Source organism: Notechis scutatus, chromosome 2, assembly GCF_049901735.1.
Source record: "Notechis scutatus isolate UNSWTSFEM ecotype Mainland chromosome 2, rNotScu1.2, whole genome shotgun sequence".
Classification (NCBI taxonomy): Eukaryota; Metazoa; Chordata; class Lepidosauria; order Squamata; family Elapidae; genus Notechis; species Notechis scutatus.
The window spans coordinates 42,281,227-42,305,763 of NC_142010.1; the positions used below are offsets into that span (position 1 = coordinate 42,281,227).

At 41.1% G+C, this 24,537-nt stretch overlaps 1 protein-coding gene across 1 annotated transcript; it reads left to right on the forward strand.

Annotated features, from left to right (window-relative positions):
- Window positions 1-456: 456 nt before the first annotated feature.
- BHLHE40 (basic helix-loop-helix family member e40) lies at window positions 457-7,295 on the forward strand. The gene is made up of 5 exons (XM_026678858.2): window positions 457-919; window positions 1,139-1,208; window positions 1,615-1,722; window positions 2,499-2,622; window positions 4,170-7,295. The coding sequence occupies exons 1-5, from the start codon at window positions 840-842 to the stop codon at window positions 5,027-5,029; spliced, it is 1,242 nt and encodes a 413-aa protein (XP_026534643.2). The 5' UTR covers window positions 457-839; the 3' UTR covers window positions 5,030-7,295.
- The last annotated feature ends 17,242 nt before the right edge of the window (window positions 7,296-24,537 follow it).

The following is a 24,537-nucleotide window of genomic DNA, read 5'->3' on the forward strand; positions in this document are numbered from 1 at the left end:
GGGAACGGGGATGCGGGGGACAAGCGTTCTTGGTTTACTGTGCCCGGGGTTCATTACAGCGGGGGAGACACCTCGGCCCAAGAAGCAGCACATCCAACCTGCTTCTTCGCGACAGCACGCGGAGGGAAGGCTCGCGGGGCCGAGGACAAGTCGTCGCCACGGGCACCTTGAGTCCCAGAGGGAAACCCACGCGGCGGCTCCCTCCCTTTTCCCTCTTTGCCTGCCTCCGGACCACGCACATTGCACAGGCGGCGACCCGGGTGGCGGGCGGGGGAGAGAGAGAAAACGAGGGATCGCCCCATCACGTTTCGACAACAACAACAGCAGCACCAGCCGCCGCCGCCGCTTCCACCCTCCCTCCTCCCCACTCCCGCCTGCTTGTGTGGCCGGGAGCAGAGAGGCTGGAGCGTTGGCCAACACGTGAGGCTCATGTGATGAGGCGGGAGGAGGGAGAAAGAGGCGAGGCTCGTCCCTCCCTCCGGTAGCAGCCAGACGTGCCTGGAGTCACAGGGTAAAACGCGTCGCTCCCCTCCGCCCCCTCGCTCACATTTAACCCAGCCTTGCAGCCTTCCAATTACTCCTCTCAAGCTCGCCGGCGCAAGGGCGCCCCTTTTCAGCCCGACGCTCCAGGTAGCCGGGAAGGACATGAGCAGCCGCCTCAACCGCTAACTTGATTTCGCTCGGCGCAAGCCCTCGGCATCCCCTGCTCGCTCCCGTACGGAGGCTTCCTTTGAGGCGGGAGGCAATCCCGGGTCTTCTCATTGGCTTCCTCTTGAGTGGGAAAAGGCTGTTCCGGCCGGCCAGGTGCCAAGCGAGCTTTCGGAGAAGCCGAAACCCCAATGGAGAGGATCCCCAGCGCTCAGCCTCCTCCCGCTTGTCTAGGCAAACTGGCTGCTCTCGACGGTGGCGACATGTCCGGGTAAGAAGCGCGCGCCGAAGGGCTTTGATTTCCAAGGGAAAATCGCCCGGTTTGGCTGCCCGGCTTTGGCCCCGAAGACCTTCCTCGGGAGGACAACGAGTCTTGCGCTAGCCGTCTGGGAGAAGAGGGGAAGTTCGCCTTCTTACCGGCGAGTTAAAACATCCTTTTATTTTTTTAAAACAAAAACAAAAACATATATTTTCTTCTTGTCATCAACAGGTTGGACTTCGCTCACATGTATCAAGTTTACAAGCCCAGAAGAGGCTTAAAAAGAGGAGACGACAGTAAGGTAAATGCAAGTTGCATGTTTTGCTTCAGGTTCTTCCCAGCTGGGGTGAAGGACAGTTGCCCCCCCTTTTAGTGCAATATTGGGGTTCTGCTTTTAAAAGAGCTTGGGGAAGAGAATGCACAAGTTTGGAGGAGTACAGGATAGGGGGTGGTTAAAGGATAAAATTGTTTTAATAGCCTCATACTATGAAAATCCATTTGGTTAGAAGTGTTGCTGGAAAGTATTTTCCTGGACATGTCTGTGGTAATTATCTCCCAGAAAAGTATCTTGGTTCAGGAGATTTTTTCTGTTTGCAAAGAAAATGTTTCTATCTTCTATTCAATTTCAGTTTTTTTTATCTAAACCAGTCCAGCTCTGAGTGATGTTGTGTCTCCCCCCTCCCCCCCATTCCTTGTTTTCCTTTCAGGAGACTTACAAGTTGCCTCACAGGCTGATTGAGAAGAAAAGGCGTGATAGGATTAATGAATGCATTGCCCAGCTGAAAGACCTTTTACCAGAACACCTCAAACTTACAGTAAGTGGAAATCTGGCCGATGTCCAGACTTGTCTTCTTTTTCAGAGAGGTTAGGCTGAATGGATTTTTGTATGGATAAAAGCGCCATCTAGAGGATTCCCTGGTCACTGCAGATGAAAGTGAAAAGGGCTGTGTCTGGGTAGCATTGCAGTGTTGTGCCTTGGTCTTGTAATTCTGAAGAACTTGCATGTGAGGTTCAGAATATACAATACCTTAAATCTGATAGGAGACCACAATTTATTTTGGAGTGATTGGGTAGCTTTGATTGCACCCTTTTTTCTATGTTACTATATTGTTGCTTCAAATTCCATGTTCTAATTTATTAAAAAAAAAAAAAAAAACTCCAGAACTTTGAAACTTAAAAGTTTCATGTTTTCTGTTAGGTTTCTGTGATAAGATAGGACTGCATGCCTGCACAGTTAAAAAATAAGGCAAATGTTACATCAGTTTCCATTTGAAAAATGAGTCCTGATTTGGGCTTTGTATTTTGGAATTGTTTTTAAAAAACACTTTCTCTTTAGTTATGTAAAAATATTGTTTTATTTTTTCATTTTTTTAACCTGAAATAATTATATAAACATAGCTGTAACTCCTCTTATTGTGCTTATTCACAGGGTAGATTTAAGTAGCTTTTGATCAGCATAAAAGTGGATATCATTGGGAACATGCTGTGTTTAATTCAGTCCCTGCTCATTTCCTCCCATACTTTGCCAGGACATATTGCTCCCGCATTCTGTTTCCTTCAACTAACCAACTCATTCCCTTCCTGTTTTCAGACTTTAGGACACTTAGAAAAAGCGGTTGTTCTTGAACTTACCTTGAAGCATGTCAAAGCATTAACTGGTCTTATTGAACAACAGCAACAGCAGATCACAGCCCTCCAAACAGGTTTACATGCCGGTGAGTACTTGTCTTTAACACCTTTCCTAGAGTCCAGGGGTGTCCAACCTTGGCAACTTTAAGACTTGTGGACTTCAACTCCCAGAATTCCTCAGCCAGCTGTGCTCCCAGGAATTCTGGGAGTTGAAGTCCACAAGTCTTAAAGTTGCCAAGGTTGGACACCCCTGCTATAGTCACAGACGCCTTTCACATCAAAATCCTCTATTAAAAAAATAGTGCTGCTCGTTACAACAAACTTCTCATGGTAAAGGATCTTTAATTTATCCTTGCCTCAATTTTTTAAAAGAAAGAAATATGAAACTTGGCAGTCTTTGCCTTTTGATTTTGAACTTATGTTCTTTCCATTCAGGAGGAGTTCTTTATTTAAGTTCTGAACACTTAAAAAAAAAAAAAAAGATTGGGCTACTGAACCATGTATCGTCTGTAGATCAAAAGGACTTTTTCTTACATTATATTCCAGCAGCCTAGAAATCTGGATTAATTATTGCAGTTCTAAATTGTCAAGAAGTTCCTCTGTTATTTCTTTAAGTCTGCTTCTTCAAGCTATATTCTGTTATCCTTTAAAGCAGTCCTTGAAATTTATTGGGTGGTAGTTCCCAGAGTTTTATGTACATTGGAAGTTGCAGTCCCAATTAATTCAGAGAACATCAAGTTGAGTACAATTGCTTTCAAGTTTATATTATTTTATATTTTGACCCAATATTTTCTTCTATAACTGAAGGAGCCCTTTATTTGGATACTACTACCAGTAGCATAAATAGGCTGTCCACATTAACAGTGATAATTTCTCAGGTAAGATGTTCTAGATGTAACAACAAGAGTAGGAATAGTGGAAATGGGGATATTCTGAAGAATTGACTTGCTAGGCCAAGAACTCCCTGCTGTCTCTCACATTTAGGATTGCTTATTGCATGGATGATTAGCAATGTACAGATAGCCCTTTCTTATGTTATTGTGAATGAGCTCCAGGAATGTGGAGAAAAGGCCATATGAAGGAGCAGATCCATCTAATGAAATAATCTAAATGTTTAAACATTGAGCAAAATGTGCAATTACACAAGGTTAATGTAAGAAGCTCTTGCATGTAGTTAAATTGATTTGTGCCTGCTTTCATTGAAGCCTGTAGTACTCTGATGTTTCGGTTTTCCATTAACTAAAAAGATCTGACAAGATAGTATCCTATAAAGGATTCTTTTTTCATTCCACTTTATTTTCACCCTATTCTCACCTGTTAATAGAGACTTACCCTGACAAAGAACTAATTTCATTCAGCTGCTTCTCCCCTGCTCCAAACCTGGACATTCCATTGAAGTGATAATTTTTAATTAAGTATAATAAAACATGGATTTCACCCTTAGACACACAGATAAATTAACCCATTACAACCAAGTTTCTGAAGCATTTCCCATGTGCATACTTACCTGGAAGGAAACTGGGGTGACTTAATGGCTTTTCAGTAAATAAACTTTCTTAGGGGTGCTTTATATTCTCATGTTCACTAAATCTTTTTGGTGTGTCAGATTAATTTGTGACTGATGTATTTTCAGATAAGCTGCCACCACGGAGTCTTGAATCTAGCCAAGAGATATTTCGGTCTGGGTTCCAGATGTGTGCCAAAGAAGTGTTACAATACCTGGCCAAGCACGAAAATGCCAAGGATCCAAAATCATCTCAGTTCATGACCCACCTGCACAGAATGGCAGAAGCTCTGCAGAGTGGAATCAGCCGAACGCCTGGAGATGCCACCCCAAAGCTTACAGATCTGAAGGATAAATCTCCATCTCTGACCAAAGCTTCTGAGGCACATGGGAAAAACTGTGTGCCTGTGATTCAGAGGACTTTTGCCCACTCCAGTGGAGAACAGAGTGGCAGCGACACAGACACAGACAGTGGATATGGGGGTGAGCTAGAAAAAGGTGACTCTAAATCTGATCCACAGTATTTTAAAAAGGACACGGAGCTCAAGTACGCTGCCCAAGAGAGAATCACTTCTATTAAGCAAGAAAACGAGGATCCACCAGCAAAACGGACCAGGATGGACATGTCAGAGGATGAAGACCATTTTAGTAGTAATGTGCTTGGCTCTTCCTCCAACAGCTTCTTAGGTCCTCATCCCCACCAACCTCCCCTCTGTTTGCCTTTTTATGTTTTCCCTCCCTCAGCGACAGCCTACCTGCCTATGTTGGAGAAGTGTTGGTATCCAGCCTCTATGCCTATCTTGTATCCAAGCCTCCCAACGTCCACTGCAGCACTTTCAGGGTTAATGAACCCAGAGAAAATGTCTTCTCCTTTGCTATTGCCTCACCGACTCCCCTCGCCTATACCATCCCATTCCCCCATGGACTCTACAGCTCTTCTTCAAGCTTTGAAGCAGATGTCTCCTTTGGATCTGGAAACCAAAGACTAAACAAGGAGAGCCTCTCTTGCTCTATTTGGTTGAGTTTTGAAATTATTTTGGATTTCTCCCCCGTTCTAAACTGTATTTGGGAGGCTACGTGTCCAAGTCCTAGGAAAGATTTCAAAGATGCATCCCAGTTAGTGGAAAAAAAGGAGAGGTGTGTGTTTTATTGCTACATTGAAATGTTTGGATATGCTTTTACCTTTCAGCTATCTGAAAAACCTTAAATCAGCTAGGATTATACTTTGAAGCTGTGAAAGAAAACAAAAAGATTAAACAGATTTAGAGAATGTGCAGAAAGAAAAATCTGATGTGTCTGATGAGGACTTTTCAGGTAATGATCTCGAGAAGCAAAACTTCAGAATTGGATAGAATGGCTTCGGTAGCTTTCTGGCACCACCAATATCTGAGATCTTAACATCTAGATACATAACATTTATCATAGCATTGCTATGAATCCTTCCAGTAACAGTCATTGGCTAGTAAAGCATAGTAAGTAATTCAGGGAGATTTTGAATTTAGTTTTTTTGCCTATTTCAGCTCAACAAAATTTCCTTCCTCTGCCCCAAATACTGTCTGGAAGTTTTGTTTAGTTTGAGCTGCTAGATAGGTACTACTATGAGGAAGCCATTTTGAAAAAAAAAAAAAAACCAGACCATATACTTTCTTTTCCTTATTGCAGATATTATTTCTCCTAATTTCTGGACAAAGCCTATGGGATATTCGCTAGGAAAGGACATTGGCTACCATAATAATTAGTTACTGGTCCACTTCTGACTAACAAGTATCATCAGGTTGCTACTTTGATACGGAAATGGCTGTTACTCTGAATCGAAGTCTGTTGTGAAGTATAGTAGAATCCTATTGTCTGCTCAGTTCTCAGTTTTTCCCCAAGTGTTGTACTACCTGAAAATAATCAAATATATTTTCTATTCTAAAGTGGTTTCATATCTGTAGTTGAACATATATAGCTTCATTCTTCTGAATGCTAATATAAACTGGTATCTAAATCAACACCATAAAACACATTATAATTTGACACAACAGAGGCCTTACTTGGAATATTTTGAGATAACTGGTAGTAGCCCCTAACATGACCATATTATGCAAATCCAGAGCCATTTCAAACATATCCTTTCAGCATCTTCTTCCTAGACCTGCAGGGATCTGCGTGTAGCATTTTATATTAGAACCAGAGACAGTTTTCTTGGTTATAGCAAAAAATGGACAAGTGGAAGCTGATGAGAGAAAGAGTGTGTATGTGTGTACATCATATTTCCCCACACACTCATCCATTCAGGGCAGTACAGAAATTCTCTTACAAAACTAAAGTTTCTAATTAGGGCAGAAAAGTATAAGAAGAGTCCCTCTGCATAAATTGTGCAAAACATTTTTGAAAAGAATTTACTGCCAAGGTTGGTTATTGAAATTGGATTAGAGATTGTAACAAGCAGATGAGCAACCATCTCTCGATAAGGAGGAAGCACCTCCACCTTATGTGGTTAAAAAAAAGTGTGTGGTATGATTTTAGATGTGATATTCTTTAGTTTGCAGTCTTAAGAACCACAGCCACTCCCAGGGATGAATTGTGAGTCATGGATTGTGGTCTTTGCCTCCTGCTTGTCATCTTGGTTGCTGGAGCATGACAGAGCAAGGGAGATGCCTGCCATTTTCCTGGAAGATGGACAGCAGAGCAATACAGCACAATAGAAAAACTGCCAACCTGTAAATTGACCCTAGATGGAACACATCCTGTAGGAAAGAACAATCCATCATGATTCTGAATATTAAAGTTTTGAAAGATCAAATGGTGAAATGCTGGTATTAGTAATTTGTTTTGAGAAAGGTCCTATTATCCTCTGATTTTCACTTATGTTATTGCACCAACTGCTAGAATGCACTATGCTCAATTACAGGTTGTGTTTGACCATTTATATTTTATTGTTGGTTTGAAAGAAACCTGCAGTTTTTGTACACAGTTGTTGCCTTTCTTTGCAAAAATCTATTATAAATGTGTACATATGCATATTCTATGTTTCAGAAGTCTATTATTTGTAAAACTACTTGAGTTCAAAGAAAGTGGGAAATATGAATGTATTCCTGTTTTTTTTTTTTTTTTTAAGGAGGGGAATGTCTTGTTCTTCCTCTCGGGAGAAATAGAGTGTTTCTATTTTTGGAACCTTCTTGAAGATGGGTAGAGTGTAAATATTTTTATCAGAGTAAAAGTTAAGTAGTTGTTTAAAAAAATACTTAATAAAATTATTTTCCTGTGGAACTTGAGTTTTTGTTCCTCTTTGGGTCTGAAGAACCTATTGATTGTAATAAGACGGAAGTGTCTAAGGTGGATGTAGTTGTAGAGAAATAGAAAAATAATCTAACTTGAGTTTAAGTCCACTTAACTGGACTTTACTGGAACAAGAGGTCAGTTGAGGTGATAAGATGGGCATTGGTGTTCCCATACCATCAAAGGACTACAACTACCTGTCCGTTTCCCATGTGGCTCACTTGCACTATTGTAAGAATGTAATCATGTGCCTCATTACCTTTTTTTAATGAAAGATATGGGGTTACAGTGGCCTCATGTTCTATGCATTGTTTTGTTTCTATTTCATATGATAACAATGTTCTTGGGCAAAGCTATGTAAAATGGGAAAAACAATTAAAAAAAAAAGATTAACATATAATAGGAACTACAAGTACTATCCTGGTATAATGAGACATTATTTTAGATGTCTCCAAGATTTGCCTGGAAGAAGAAGATTATTTCAGGATGATGTCAATGGATTAATACGGCCACCTGGCCATGTCTCGTTGAGATAATTCCATAAGCTGGGGCCCTAACGGCCCTCACCCTTGATACTGCATATCTAACTTTAGTTGTCAAAAAGATCCCAAAGGATGGCCTTCAAGGATGAATGAAATATTTGGCAGCTACATATCAGATACAGTATCATTCCCCTCCCTTTAAAAAACAAAAAAGCAAGGAACGCTCTAAAGCAGGGGTATCAAACTCGTGGCCCACAGACCGGATGCGTCACATGCTGGCCCCGCCCCCACCCAGTTTAGCGAAGGGGGGGAAAGTCCCAATAGATCATGTGGCCACTGCTGTGATGACTCAAGTTTTGATACCCCTGTTCTAAAGGGAGCTCCAAACTAAGTCTGGTAAAAACACAAGTGGCATAAGAAATTGCTCATGAGATTTTGGCAACTGAAAGACAGATTGAGCATTCGCTTGGGTTACTTTTTTCTCTTACTATATTTCTACTTAAATTGTAATTATTTCTAAATTTCAGGTGTATCGTAAATGTTACCTATCTCTTGACTGTCTTTTCTGCATTGCTACTTTTTTGGTGAAACACAAGTGGTTGTCCTGTGTTTGCCATCACTGTCCCTTCAGAAGGAATGAATGTGCCCCTGGAACTGCCCTGTATATATCATTTTTGCCTTAAAGGCATGTCCTTGTTTCTGATTGTAAAGGAAAGGCAAAGGCATTTCAGAAGAACAAAAGGCAGAGCCCATCCCCCTTGGTGCCAAATAGTGGCGCCACTGAACTACAGCAGGACAAGCTACTGCTTGCAGAGCAATCACATCAGCAGATCTTCCTAGCTTACCTCAATGGCGAGCCAATTTTTCCATTGGCTAACCTCTAAATAATTCACCATTCACTCAAATCACATTCAGAATTGAAATCCTTACTTACATGGTCACTCCAAACACTTTGTCTATGGAGATTCTCAGTCATGCAGGTCTTGGTTATCCCAAAGGTGCTTTTTTTCAAGAGGCAACTGGACTTTCTGGTTTTTCTTTGAAGACGTTTCATTCCCCACCATCCTGTCGGAGTTGAAGAAGCTTCTTGGATGAGAAGTGAAACATCTTCAAAGAAAAACAGAAAGTCCAGTTGCCCCTTTTAAAAAGTATCTTTGGTCCAAACACTTTAATTTTCTCATATTTTCTTTTCTCACTTTTTATATTCTATCAATAGAGAATTTGCTGTAGTGGTTCAGGTGCCAGGTTAGAAGTGTAATTCCACCTTAGACACAAAGCCAGCTGGGTGATCTTGGACCAGTCATTCTCTCTCAGCCCTAAGAAGGAGGCAATGGCAAACCACTTCAGAAACCATGCCAAGAAAAGTACAAGCACTAATCCAGGCAGTTAGCAGGACTCAATACTGACTTGAAGGTACACACACACACAAACACAAAAGAGTAAAAATCTTGATATGACAAGATTTGGTCTATGGGTTCATATGGGTAAGTGTAATCTAAACCAACTCACTTTTTGAGTCTTGGGTTCAGAGAATTCAGAAGCAAAAAGTCATCAGTGATCTAAAAGATTTCTGATGTAAATGAAGGACGTGCCTGTCCATTGCTGTTACAAGGTATAGGCAGTTGCTTTCTATATAATTGAAGGTTTCAAATCATACCTGTCACATTAAAAGGAATCAAAGTTGGAAGTTACCTGACACACAGATCAATGTGGCAAGTTCCAACCTAGCTAAAATAAATTTATAAAATAAATATACTCCGTAGCAAGCATGCATGATTAAAAAGACATATCTCTAATAGCAATCCAGCATGCTTTCTCTGTCCATCAGGCTGAGCTAAGTAGGAAACAGTTGAATTCATAATTTCATTCTAGTCTAAAAGTAGATAACAACAATTCCAAATGAAGGGCGATATTTTCAAAGAGGCTGCCACAGTTTGAGCTAAGATACGAAGCACACAAAGTTGAGTTATAGACTCAGCAGCTAGTCCTTGAAATGCACAAAACGTTCAGCCTCCATCTGAATACATCTGGAACTGGTCAGCTCTGAAGACCAGCAGGACTCTTAGGAGACCACTAAATGTTTATGGGGATTCTCAGTCATCCAAGCCATGGTTGTCCCAAAGGTGCTTTTTTCAAGAGGCAACCCTAAAGCAAAATGGAGTCCTTATTTCAGAGTTCACTCACTCCTCTTTTGTTACTTAAACCTCTAAGCTTCTGAAGTCAAGGAGGGAGAGATCACACTTAATTTAAATCAAATGTTATTCAAACTTGGCAATTTTGAGATATATGGACTTCAGAGTTCCCCAGCCAAGTTTAAAACATATTTAAAGTTGCCAACTTTGAAAAACATATTTTAAAAAGTGGTTGTGTTTCCCATAATATAGATGGGAGACATGTGCTGCCTCAGAAATTAGCCATGCTGTTTTCAGAGACCATTGCTATAAACTTTACAACACATTTCCATTATTTGTCTGGACGTAATGAATGCATTGCTTTCTCTGTAAAGGAAATGGTTCTGGGCAGCTGCACCAAATTCAATTTGATATGAGGTTCCTATACTACTTTGTTCACCCTAGATAACTCTGAATCAATTTGCAATTTTAGTTTTGAATCCTCGTCTCTCTCACACAAGACATTTATTTTTAAGTCTCCTGTTGTTCTGTTGGCATCGGCATTGTTTTTCTTTGCAGATATTCACGTTGTTAATAACCATTTCTTTTGACTCAAAAGATTCTCTTTCCGCAAAAAAAAAAAAAATATTGATTTTTTAATTAATTACATTTCTTAGTGCTTAATAAACATGTCTGGGTATTTGATTTGCTTAACAATGCTGATTAGATTCTTAATCTCAATCTCTTTTTTCCAACTACTGGTAAAATGTTTGATAGTACTCTGTTTTTGCTTAATTTTCACTGTCAATCTATCCATTTCTGCACAGTATAGTATCTTCTTAATTATCTCTTCATCTTGCGGTGTTTCTTCATTTTTCCAATATTGTGCAAATATAATCCTCACTGCTGTTACAACATGTAACAGATATATTCTTTGCAGATATACATTCATGTTGTTAATAGCCATTTCTTTTGACTCAAAAGAAACTGAAATACAATACTAGCATTTGATATTCTGGAGAGAAGTTCCCTGAGGATGGGCTCTGAAAGCTTGGAAGAATAAACCTTTGGCCCTGGTGAACAACTTAGATTGCATCCCACCAGCATTTCCATTGCTGATTCTAGCAAAATATCAGCCAGTATTGTGTAGCAATAAAACTGTTGGAATAAGTTTTATTCAGACTTAAGTTCCCACCAATACAAAACTGACTGGATATCTCAGGGACAGCTGTCCACCCGCAGCCCAACTTAGTGAATCGTTATGGTGGGTACAGAAATTAAGAGAGAGCCTCATGTCTCAGAAAATAGACGGGATATAATTGTAACAAATAATTCAGAAAACTCTAATGACATACCCAGTTCTGGTAATCCCTGTAACTTGTTACTGGAAGAGGAGTTTCTAATAACATACTTAGCTTCTTTTGAAATTTGAATGGGAAATAACTTGTAATTTACTTCAGGTGATGCTGCATGCACAATTGCTTTTCTAGGAAGGAAAAGTCAAAGACAATGCTGACAATATATGCCATTTCATGCATCTAATTAACTCTCAGAGATGTTGCCAGTATATTAACTCTTCCAATATTTAAAACAGCAAGCAATCCTTAGGACTGAACTATGCATAATGCAGTTCCATTTAATGTTATCTAATAGTAAGCTCCTTGTCTACTAATATCCTTGCGCTACTAATACAAGATAATGTTTGTATCTCACAGCTGAACTGTGAGGTCCTTGGTGCTCTCTATGCTTGGCTGTTTTCTTGCATATATTTCATTACCCAACTATGTAACATCATCAGTGCATTCTGAAAGAAAACAACCAACAACCCCTCATATGATTGTACTTTACTTAGTTACCCTCTATATACATGGAGCAAAAACAGCATAGACAGTGTTGGCATTGCAATACTGAAGTAGAAGCTACAACAGTTAAGGGTTCCATGCAAGAGTGAGAATGGTTATGGATGGTTTTTCAGCAAGCATTACAAACAGCCTTAGACACAACATGATATGATAACCATGTTATCATTCCATAGTATTCAATTCTGGGTGGTAGCACGTTTTAACCAGTATGTCTCAAAGCAACTAAAGCCCAGTTTTACTCTAACAGGCTCATGCTGTTCTGGGCAAACTAGAATCCTAGACACTACTTTGCAAGCCAATCAGTGATTGGATGCTGCTGATTTGGATTGGTTCTAGCGAACCAGTAGCTCAGACAATCAGCTGGCCCCGCCCACCTTCCCCTGCCCTATCCTGTCCTATATTTCTGCATTTTTCAGCTCAGGTGATTTGCGCAGTAGAGCAGACTGCCGTGCCTCAGCTGTTTTACTCACTAACACTGACATAGAAGGTAAATTTTTAAGCTTGAAATGGGCAGTTTTTTAATGCTGTGCGCACGCTCTCATACAACCAGTAGTAAAAAATTTTGAATCCCACTACTGAAGCCAACATACCATTAGCTGCATCTTATCAACAAGGAATTATATCTAGTGTACTCACACACACCAGAGGTATTGAAAGAAATCTGAAAAGATCACAGTAGTTGTGTTTTACACGGAAACTAATGCATAAACAGAAAAGATTAGACCAAACAGATGGTTGTATGCATCTAGTAGAATGTTTAGTAAAGATTGAAAAATGAACAGAGGCATTTTAAGATCTTCTAAAATTAGTAGAAAAGTGGTGAATAACTCATGATCTTTTGCAGCATCCAAGAAATGTTTGTTTTGTTTAAAGAAACAAAAATGCCTGTATATGAAAGTGTATTTTGAATACACCAGGAATCGAGTACTTAACTGTGTATGGTAAAACAAGAGGAGACAAGTATTGAGAGCTATCAATGAATGTGGATTGAATACAAAAGTGAGTGGCCTGCATGAAATGTGCTGAGATTTTCTGCTCATGTACAAAGAATAAATGACCAATGAAATGCAAAACCATTACATGAAAGAAGAATGATTGGGTTGAAAGGGAAGTTAAGAATAATGGTTGGAAGGAATTGATGACATCACCAAAAAGGAAAAGTGAGAAGTTTATAGAGCTAAAGGCAATATTTGAAATGATGGAAGCAAGGATGGTTTGCTGGGATAGAAAAGTCCACTGTCCATAGTCAATAGAATATAATTCTTTATTGGCCATGTGTGATTGGACACACAAGGAATTTGTCTTGGTGCAAATGCAATGAAACTGAATTAGATTTAGCTGTGTTTCCTTTTCATTTCTTGCCTCGTCTCCTCGGGTTACTATTTCTTATTCCTTTTCGGTACTTACCCTGAAAAAGAAAAGAGGTAGTCTTTGACTTACAACCACAAATGAGACCAAAATTTTTGTTGCTGAGGGAGACAATTGTTAAGTGAGTTTTGCCCCATTTTAAGACCTTTCTTGCCACAGTTGTTAAGTGAATCACTGCAGTTGTTAAATTAGTAACAGGGTTGTTAAATGAATCTGGCTTCTCCATTGTCTTTGCTTGTCAAAAGTTTGCAAAAAGTGATCACATGACCCCGGGAAACTGCAACCATCATAAACAGGAGTCAGTTGCCAAGCATCTGAATTTTGATCACATGACCATGGGAATGCTGCAATGGTCGTAAGTATAAAAAACAGTCATAAGTCACTATTTTCAGTACCACTGTAACTTTGGTCATTAAACAAACTTGTAAGTCAATGAATACTTGTAGTATGGTGGGTAGATATACACAAATGATTTCAAGATAATTCATCTTTAGAGACATGGAAAGGAACAGAGAGGGGGCAAAAAAACAACAACCCCAACCCAATGCAGACTAACAGGCATATAGTAAGGATCCCTTAAAATAATCCCTTAATTTTTTTTAAAAAAAAGACCTTGTAGCCAGGTATCCCATTAATAAAAGCAAATTTATTTATATTAGAGAGACACACACACATAGTGAGTCTGAAGATCCCTGATAGGTAAACATGGGAAAGTTTTGATTCAGAATCCAATACTCCCATGGTATGTCTGTCTCTCTCTCTCTTTCTCTTTCCCTCTGTGTGTGTGTGTGTGTGTGTGTGTTGTGTGTGTTTTAATTTGCCACACAAATAAATCTTTACTTATCCCCAGAAGGAAATTGTGTTTAGGTACAAGGCTGTTTGCACAGTGCTCTGATTTCCTCCCTTGGAAAATCCTACAGAAGCGCCCTCTTGTTATATAACCAGCTCAGCAGATACAAATATCTATGCTAACTTGCCGTCCTATTCCTGCCTGTCCTCTTCCTTTTGCCATGAAGCAGTTTTCACCCAAAATGATCCTCAGCATGCAAGTATACTCTGTCCTGGCTGAAAAACAAGGATCAGATTAGAGGGAGGGAGGGAGGAAGCTTCAAAGCGTCTCTGTGCAGCTGGAGTTATCAGCCTGTGAGGGGGCTGCTTTGCACACCGCCTTCGCACTTGGACTGTTCAGACAGGGTGTGTTGAGTTCCCCTCTCCTGGCTTGTTTTCATGGTCTCACCCAGCTCTGACCTGCCTCAAATGTTGACACAATGTCACGTTTCCGACTCCAGTCTTTCATGTGCAGCCGGAGGCTAAATACGGCTGCTGGTTCCTGGAAACAGACGTGCCTGGCACCCTGTCAGTAGAAACCCAATCTCTATGCGGGCTTGGCACAGCACGCTGAATAACAGGGCCATAGCTCTTTCAGCAGGCTTTCAGCCATAAATAGGGCTCCCCGAGCAAGCTTCTGGGAATGTAGCAACATGATGAATGCTTTCTTTCCACAGAACATGAGGCTGTACAGAAAGCAAACGTGGGAATGCACCAGAGATGACAGGCAGGAAGGAGCTTAATCCGTGGTGGGAATATTTAATGCAGCTTTCCTGAACGTGATGCCCTCCCTATAAGTGGAAATACTGGTCATGGTTGTCCTAACTGTTCCTACAAACTAATGGTCAATTAGAAAGACATTCTATTCTCGACTGGGGAGACATTATAATGCCTCTGCGAATCTATTAGAACTGCGGGGGATCACAAAACAATGGAAACCTCCACCCAAGGACTCTGTGCCAGCTGAAACTGGTTCCAGAATCTCTCACTCCCACAGCATCAGCAGTGGTCACGAGATGAGCTAATTTATTTTCAGCCAGGCTGCAATGTATTTGAAACGGCAATGAAAGTCACTTCCTTTTTGCTCCTGTAAAGCGTTCAGAGCTGCTGGGTCAACCCACCTCCTTGGCCAACCCAGACTCTCCCATTTCCCCACCGGTGATCAGTCCCCCACCGATGATCACCACGGTCTAGGAGAAAAGATCGGAGCAATGTACACATTATGAAATAAAGCTTGAAATGGGAGGGTGAGGGCGGGAGGGGCAAGGTACCGAGTGCATGGAGTTTGCACTCCCCGATGAATCCTCTGGAAGAGCACTGACCAGCTTGTGGTGTTTTCAATCTTTTGAGGGGTGGTGGCAACAATGAAGACATCCACAGGAATGGAAGTGGTCAGAGACCGACCCAGTTGAACTTCCTGTGCTAAAATCTGCGTATTGCAGTGTTTTGGGCTAGGTATTAGATTTTTCCTTTGCAACTTTATGACCTGTCTCAGCTGGCAAGAAAGTAGGAACCCCAAGATGTCTTTCAGGGGATCAGAAATTTCCCTGGAGATTCTTCCCTTCAGGGACAAATATTGGTTGGGTCTCAGCTTCGAGGTTGCTTCTCCTTTTTTGCACACAACACAAAGACATGCAAACTCACACCTTGCCAGACCTTGAGTGATTTTTCTCTGCCTTTCTGGCTCATGGTTTCAAATGAACCCCATCGTAATTGCTATCAGTGCCGCACCCTTCTTTCAGGCTTCTCCATTCCCAGCATGTGGGCAGAGAAGGAGGCTGCAAGAAACATGTTCTTCTGCTGACACAAACTTGGGTTTCCCTATTTGCTTTTCTGAACAGCTCGGGAACTACATTGGAACGGGCATAGGTAGTTTCCATGCAAACTCACAAAGTCAATGTTTTCTGCAAAATCAGAAAATATTGGCATTAGATTAGGACGTGTGTAGAGTTCTTTTGCTGCCAGCGTAGGATTAAAGGCAGGCAGTGTGGAGGCTGGACATTTTGTGCCTACCCCTGTAACCTTAAGCATTTTCTCAGAAACAGGATGTATTTCTGTCCCGAAAAATTCAGCAGTAACTGAGAGGGTCTCATAATTTTAGCCTTTCATCATCTGCTTGGGAAACTCCCATAGGCAGATGCTGTTTTCCTGGGGGAGAAATCTAGCCATGTGCTCCAGAAGCTTCTTATCTTAATCTCTGACCAAGGTCCTAAATTAATCCCCTGCAGGGGTAGACAACCTTTTGGTTAGGCAAGCACTGACTTCAACAAGGAGCATGCTCGGAGGGATATGTTGCAAAATAACTTAGGACTGTGGCCTAGATGTGGATTTTCTTTTGTCTTCTTTGGGGAGACAGACTGATTAGGGTATTGGGGTTTTTCACCTAAGCTAAATTTATTCTAGAGGTTTTCAGTGTTTGTTTTTGGTTTGTTTTGATTATAAGACCTGATTATAAGAAGTTGCCCCCTGAATGGTTTGGAGGCTGCCTGTGTGTTGCTGCTAACAGGAAGGTGGGGGTGGGGGTTGATTTATGCATTAGGTATTAGGAACATGCTTACCATATATAAAATGTGTTTGCAGAAGGCTCTCGAAGTATACACACAGAGACACATGTCTGTTTTTCCACCCGTCCTCACACACATTGCCACATTGTGGCAGAAGAGCTGCCTCTTTATCTGTAAAGCGTGCAGTGACAAGTGCCGAGTGTTTTTTTGCAGGGCTCTGAAAGATTCCTTGAACTGTGTCCTAGTACAAAAGAGCCTTTGAAAAGAGAACGATGTTGTCACGGAGTGTTTCGGGCCAGCAGCCTTAACATGAACCAGAAAATTGTGACTTTAGCTGCTCTGGACTGGAAAAAAAAAGAAGAAAGAACAGAAATCTCATGGCACGTCAGCTTCTCCTCTCACAGATAACTGAAATGGTATGAGAGGCCTTTATGTATTCTCGGGAGAAGTGCACTTGAGGAGATGGAAAACGAAAGATGCACCAACACTATTTTTTTTACACACTATCGATGTCTTCTATCTGGGTCTACCTACTACAGGTAGAAGGTTTTTTTCCAGCAAAGGCTGTTCTGTCAGTTCAGGTGTAAATTAATTTCTACCTTTCAGGCCACGTAACTGATATCATCAGTGTCAAGAAAGGGTGACCCTGTGAAGTAAGATATTGGCTTTGGGTAACCCTTAGCTATGTGACAAAAGATTCATGCCAACCTCACTAGAAGATTATGAATAATACATACTCAAGTGAGAATCACAGAAAAAAGAGCATCAATCCTTCAGCATTTCTGCATGTTCTAATGAAAATGGCTTCAGTCAGGAGCTTATTATCTTATCAGGTAGAAATCTTCATAATGCATATGTCAAGGAATATCAAAAATAAAGCAAACACAGATGTGAAATTAGGACATTCTTAACATATCTACCAGATCAATGCAGGTTCACTATTGTTGTTGTTGTTGTTTCTATTGTATGTGAAACGCTCCACATCAACTGCTGAGCAACTAGTGCGGATGTGTGGATTTTCTGCATGATTCAGATGAGCCATATGGCTGCTCCATGATATGATGCTGATGCCTTCATATGGGAAGGATTGTTATTTTTATGGTGGCTTCACAGAGCGACCATGGGTTTGATACCAGTCAATATCCTGTAGGAATCAAAAATAGAAATTGGTAATCTATACCAGTGACCTTTTTGTTATAGTGTGCCGAAAGTGCGCACGCTTGCCTGCACCCACAATGCAATGTGCCTTGCCCCTCTCCGCATGCACATGCAATACCCCGCCTGCCCCCTTACCTGCTCTGCACATGTGCGTGCCACCCAGCTGATTTTTGGCCCATTTGAGGCTGTTTTTGCCCTTCTGGAGGCTCGAGGGAAGCCTCTGCAGCCTCAGGAGGCCGAAAAATGGGCCTTCCGGAAATTCTGGAAGTGCTGAAACTGGCCTGTTTTTCAGCCTTCCGAGGCTGCAGAGGCTTTCCTCAAGCCTCCCGGAGGGTGAAAATGGCCTCAAATGGGCTGAAAATCAGCTGGGAGGCATGCACATGTGCAGTGCAAGTAAGTTTGGCTGAGGCTCGCATGCCTACACAAATGGCTTTGCATGCCACCTGTGGCATGCATGCCATAGGTTCACCATCACGGATCTATACTGTGTAATAAGACAGAAAATCCTGCCATGATTTCAGTATATAGTATGACGATCTGATCTAAGAACTAGGAGCCATGTTGCAGCCTGGAGAATAGTAGAATGGTTGGCTCTTGTGGTGTGGAAAGGAACCATCTGAGTGTTTTATGAGAAGAATCTTGGTAACAATGTCTTACTGGAATAAGAGAAATTCCACATAAAGCCTCTAATCTCTAAAGGCCGCATGAGGAAGTAGAGACATGCGCCTGATTTAGGTGAAACAGTCCATTCCCAGGAAAGGTCACATTCAAGTCAGAAGATTTCCAAGTAATTAAAGCAAATTGGGGTGAATGAGTCATTTCGTTGCAGGAATTAGAAGCTAGGCAGGAGACGCCCTCTTCAACTAAGCTCAGAATAAATCCTTGGTAACTTGATTAAAGGCCTTTTTCCTTTAAGATCAGGATGTAAGAGCAGAGTGGAGACTCACTAAATCACATTCCTCATAAAAGTCAGGAGAACCTAAAATTTCCTCTGGGGACTTTGTGTTACACTGATATAGGGATGGCTGCAGAGGGCAGGGACTCATTTAATTTCTTCTCTTTCTTTGGAAGGCTGACGGTTGCAGTGGATCCAGTGATGATGCTTCAAATGTGTCATCACGTGGGTGGGGCTGGGATTTCCCTTTATTTTTGGTCCCCCCCCCCCAAATTTGCTGTTAAGTCTATTTTAGGTTTACACTAACACTTTCCATCCCCCTCCCAAATGGTTAGAAAACAGACATTTGGCAATACAGCCAGAAAGAATTCAAGGAACTGTACAATAGAAGTTTGGGGGCCATCAGTTGTCCATCTCTGCACTACCACTATGATATTTCTGACAACACATCTGCACTTTCTGCTTCCCAAGTGCAAGAACAAATGACATGATATTCCTTCCAATTGCCAATGAAGCTAATTGCCAATGCAATCTATGTTTGATGTTCAATATTTATTGTCTATGGAGATTCTCAATCATCTAGGTCATGGTTGTCCCAAAAGTGTTTTTTCAAAAGACAACTGGACTTTCTTTGTTTTTCCTTGAAAACGTGTTGCTTTTCATCCAAGAAGCTTCTTCAGTTCTGAATGAACTGAATTCATTATTACATGTTTACACTGCCTGACCTCTACCAACCTTTTGTTGGAAGAAATATCCCAACCTGGGTTCCTATCCCAACCTATCACAACCTGGGTTCAGTTCCAAGTGGGGAAGAAAGACACTGGAAACATGGTGACTGCTTGGAAAGATGGTTTAATGGTGGAGAGGACCACGTGGCTTGGAGCTCCAAAGTGAAAAGGACGATCACATACTTCAAGATGTTGGGTGAAGGAAAAGAAGGGGCAAGATCTTGCCCTTTCTTTTCCTTCACCCAACATCTTGAAGTATGTGATCATCCTTTTCACCCAGGATCTCCAAGCCATGTTGGAACTGAATCCGGAAGGATATTTCTTCCAACACTTTCATTCAAAACTACTATTTTCCAACCAGAGCCCTACAGAGTGGATGGTCTCCAGTACTTTGTATCATTCTAACAGCAGTCCCTGTTCTGATTGGCTGAAGTGCCTGGTATGCCACACCCCCTCCCCTCCAGCAAGGGGTGTGGCCAAGCTACTACTTCTCCACTGGTAAGCAGATATCATTTTTAAAAACCTCAGATTAATCCAATAATGGCTGTCTTCATCTTTGTTTTCCATTTGGCACATTCATCTCCCAACTGGGTTTCTACCAAGGCTGTATCCCTTGCTTTTCCATCTCATGCCTACAGCAGTGCAAATACACCTTTCTCCTTTAAAAAAAAGGTGTAATATAAGCACATCACTGCTATGTTTCTATGAATGGAATTATCATTTAGTCTTTGCTACCATGGGCTTACAAGAGGAAAATGGAGAGAAAGGACAATCTGTTCCACTGTTGCTTTGATTATTGAAGCATCAGAGCAACAAGGGGAAAAACAAGCTCAAAGAGTGTCCTTAGTACCAGTACAGACAGACCAGATAAAAGTACAGTTTGTTCAACAACTCTTCAAAGTTACGATGGCACTAGACAAATGACACTTACGATTGGTTCTCAGCATTCCAGCTGGTACCAGTGTCCCTGCCAAGCATGGCTAGACTGGCCCATTGCAGGATTGGAAGGATTAGTAACAAGGAAATTACAAATCAGATCTTGAAATGGTTATGGTCTTGACTGCCCCTGGCCCCATTGTTATGCCCCTGCAATGCAGACTGAAATTTCTGAAGGTGGCTGAAACAACTCAGAACAGCCACATGAGACAAGCATTCATATGGAATTGCCCAGAATGGAGATTAGCGGACTTTAAGTGCAAGCTAAAAATTAAGGTAGAGTATCCTTAAGGAGGGGTGACCAGTTTTTGAATGTACCACATTCTTATTCAGGCATCCATATAACAAAAGAGGAGAAATGAGAATTGAATGACTGCATGTTTCTCAGTGGCCTCCAGACATAACTTTTTGGTTAGTAAGCAACTAATAAGTAATTTCTCAATCATTGAGACATATAAGAAATCACTGCAATATATATCCTTTTTTTCCTATCTCAGCTTAGAATATTATTCAAATCAGTAAGATTTTCAAAATCTCCAGACAATGGAGATGCGAATGCTCCGATGGTCGGTAGGCCTCACCCTACTCGATCGCGTCAGGAACGAAGAAGTGCGTAGACGGTTCAACGTCGTGCCCATCCCCACAGTCATGAGGCAGTCCCGGCTACGATGGTTCGGCCATGTGAGTCGCGCCAAGGAAGAATCCATCATCAAATCTGCGATGAAGGTGATTGTCGGAGGAGCGAGACCGCGTGGTAGACCTAAGCAACGCTGGATGGACACGATCAAGGCCGATCTAGAGATCGCGAAGGCAGACCCGACATACGTGGCAGACAGAGAGGCGTGGAAGCAGTACTCAAGGACATTAGCGGACCTCGCCAGAGCGCGAGACAAACGCTGAAGAAAAAGAAGAAGAAGAAGTAAGATTTTCAAAAAGTACAAGAGGAAACTGGAATGGTCTTCGGAGAAGAAGCGGTTTAGCTTTGAGTTCTGGAAAATACTTTTGGGTGACACTTCTATGGAAATCTAATTTGAGGCAATACAATCTGGTCTTGGTTAAATGAGACCTGCCTTTAGAAGATCTTTAGATGAGACCTGCATATTAGAAGATCTTTAGATGCTTTACTAAATAAACATTATTAAACAAACTTTAGCTTAGTGTCATATGTCAAGCCAAGATCACTTTATCCAAAGGAAATGAAACCTGAATAAGTTTTGGTCTTGTTACTTTGATATTGATCAAAGTATTGGGTGGGTAGGTGGGTTAAGATAGTATGATCTTTCTTCTTTAGGTCATGAATGCTTCAGATAGGATATCACTAGCTATCATTTCATTTATCTGAAGACAGAAACTAGACCCAATATAAATACTAAAGAGTCTTCCTATGGAAAACCCTAGTTTTGTTATATTTTTATTCCTGGTTTTTCTATTGCACTAATTATATTTGAAGGATAATTGTATGTCTAGTTTTCTATTACCATGTTGTATCAGTTCTGCTATGGTGATTTGTGATCCATTATTTCTTAGCATGTTTTATATGAATTTGCTGTGGTGTGTTCAACAATCCTTGGTTGAATAAATCATGACTCACCACAATGTGTAAACCCAACCTTCATCTGAAGTATTCCTCAAGGTTTCCTAAAAGGGCCTTAATAGTTCAATGAATTTACAAACAAGGCTGTTTTACCTACTTCTTATAAGCTCTATAAACTTCTAAGAATGTAATCTTAGAATTTATACTTGGCACTGTGGCCTTGTCAACCACAGAGCATTCCTCAAACTTTATACGTACAGTACAATTAGAATTTACTATAATTTATATTGCATGTGACCTGAGGCACCACCTTGGAAAGCACAATGTCATATCATTTAGGGTCTTTTCAAACTGCTACCATTTCTACTTCCTAATCCATCCAAGATAGTTCAAAGCCAACCTTTGATAATCTTCACTTTTACTAAACACTTAGAATAAATAGAGATTACCATGATCCAGTAAAGGCTCTTAACAGTTGACCAATAGTGAATGCAAAAGAATGTCATTCAATCAAGGGCTCTTCAGTCATGGGTTCAAGAATAATAAACATTCCTCTATTTAGTCAAGTGGAAAAGAAGAATAAATAGTTGACACATCTTTTTATCCATTTTATTATAAGAGAGGCCTTTTCTCTCAAGTCTGGGAATAATTCTCTCATATGATTATGGAGATCCATAGCAGACTGAGAACTGAAAACAAAACTAACATGCTATGTTGTTATGCTGCATTCTTTCTATTTTTTAAAAAAGACAGCATGGCTCTACAAAGGTAGAACTATACTAACTAACCTGTTTAGAATTTTCTTTCTCAGAATTGATCAGATCATTCATTCATTCATTCATCACATTTATTGAGCTCCCCATCTCATGAATGTGACTACTGATGACATACAATAAAACTGAATATAAAAAAATAATCATTAAAAATGCTTCATAATAAAATATTATTAATATTTAAAAAGAGATCACATTTGGTGTTACACAAGCATAGCTATTTCATGGGGTGGGGGACCAGAGCTTCTTAGAAGGCAGAGGAAGAGCTCCCCTTATACAACTAGCACTAGAACCAGGGGTGGGATTCTACCAGTTCGCACCTATTCACTAGAACCAGTTGTTAACATTCTAAGCAGTTCGGAGAACCGGTTGTTAGAAGAAATTACTGGCCTAATCCTGTAAGGAAGGTAGGAAGGAAACATTCTGGTGTTGCTTACAGAAATTGCCCTCCGTTAGCCCTTATTACATTCTTGGCAGGACTAGACTTCCTGTCTCAGGAACTTCTCTGGAGTTTTTTCCCCCCTTCTTTGCTGGCACTTTGCTTGTGTGGAGTCACCATTCAAAGTTACAATGGCACTGAAAAAAGTGACTTATGACCGTTTTTCACACTTATGATTGTTGCAGCATCCCCACAGTCATGAGAGGCCAGGCAAGGAGATGCATGCCTCGATGTGAGTGATATTGAGTTGGCCACGCCCACCCAATAACATGACCACCAAGCCACGCCCACCCAGCCACATGACCACCTAAGCCACGTCCACAGAACCGGTTGTTAATAAATTTGAATCCTACCCCTGACTAGAACCCACCTTCACAGCATGCCAACCCAGGTACTTAGCCAGAAGGGACATGAATCTAAAGAGATGGTGACCATATGGACTCTGTCTACTTCCTCAGCCTCCCAACAATTTAAATCATTCCCAGATTGCAGGGCAGGATTCTGTCCTTTCTTCAGCATTTCCTTAGCATTTGCAACAAGGGCTGCATTAAACTGTAAATCAGGGGTGTCAAACTGAAGGCCTGTGGGCCAGATTTGGCCCATAAGATGCTTAGATCTGGCCCACAGGGCTGGCCTGGAAATAGCAAAGGACCAGCCCGTGGTGCCTCTGCTAGTGAAAATGGGGCACAAGGGGTGTTTTTGGCCTTGGCCAGCAGGGTGCTGCAGGAGGTGTTCATCCAGTCTGCTGTCTGTCCTATCTCTCCCCTGCCCAGCTGGCCCATGGAGGACAACTTCAATGCTGATCTGGCCCTTTAAGAAATCCAGTTTGACACCGCTGCTGTAAATAAATCAGAGTCACTTAATGCAACAAATGCTCAGCAAATTCTTCCACACAGCCTTTTAAGAGGATTTCTGAATCCCTCCACTCAAGAGATCTCACCTAGGCAATAAGGGCAGAGAAGTATTTTCATTTTGCTATTCTTACTGCCACTAATGGCACTCACCTGTTTCATCTCCTTCAGTTCTTCAAGTATGGAGAGTAATGGGTTCCACAAAAGGAGAGAGGTTGCATAGCTGTGATCTAATCTAAGACCTCAGCAGACTTCTTATTCCAAACAATGACCAAGCATTCAAATGGATCATACAGCAGAGCAGGAGAAACAATCTCCAGGTTCCTCTGAAACCCATCAAGGCTAATCAGTTGCTGAGAGCAGACCAATCTAATAGGTTCTGTCTTTCTGCATTGGATAGAGGGACCAGAGCATGCCATGGCTATTTAGGGCATGATCTGACCATGTTCTATCTAGATCACATTGCCACAGCTCTGACAAGAGAACCACATCAAGTTCTTGTCAATCATACCAATCTTTCATTTTAATCTTTACAGAATAAGGATAGAAATATATGCAGTTTTTGGAAGTAATGCCTTTTCCAGACAGATAACTCAATGATCAGAATTCAGCTAATGCATATAATACACTTCTCCTTCTTTGCTTTCCTCCAGTGTGTTTTCAAAAGAGTATGGAATGTAGCCAATTTATTTATGGCCCAATCGCTCCACCATTCCAAATTTATTATCTCTCTATTGGCAGTTGGAACGCTTTCTGCTACTATG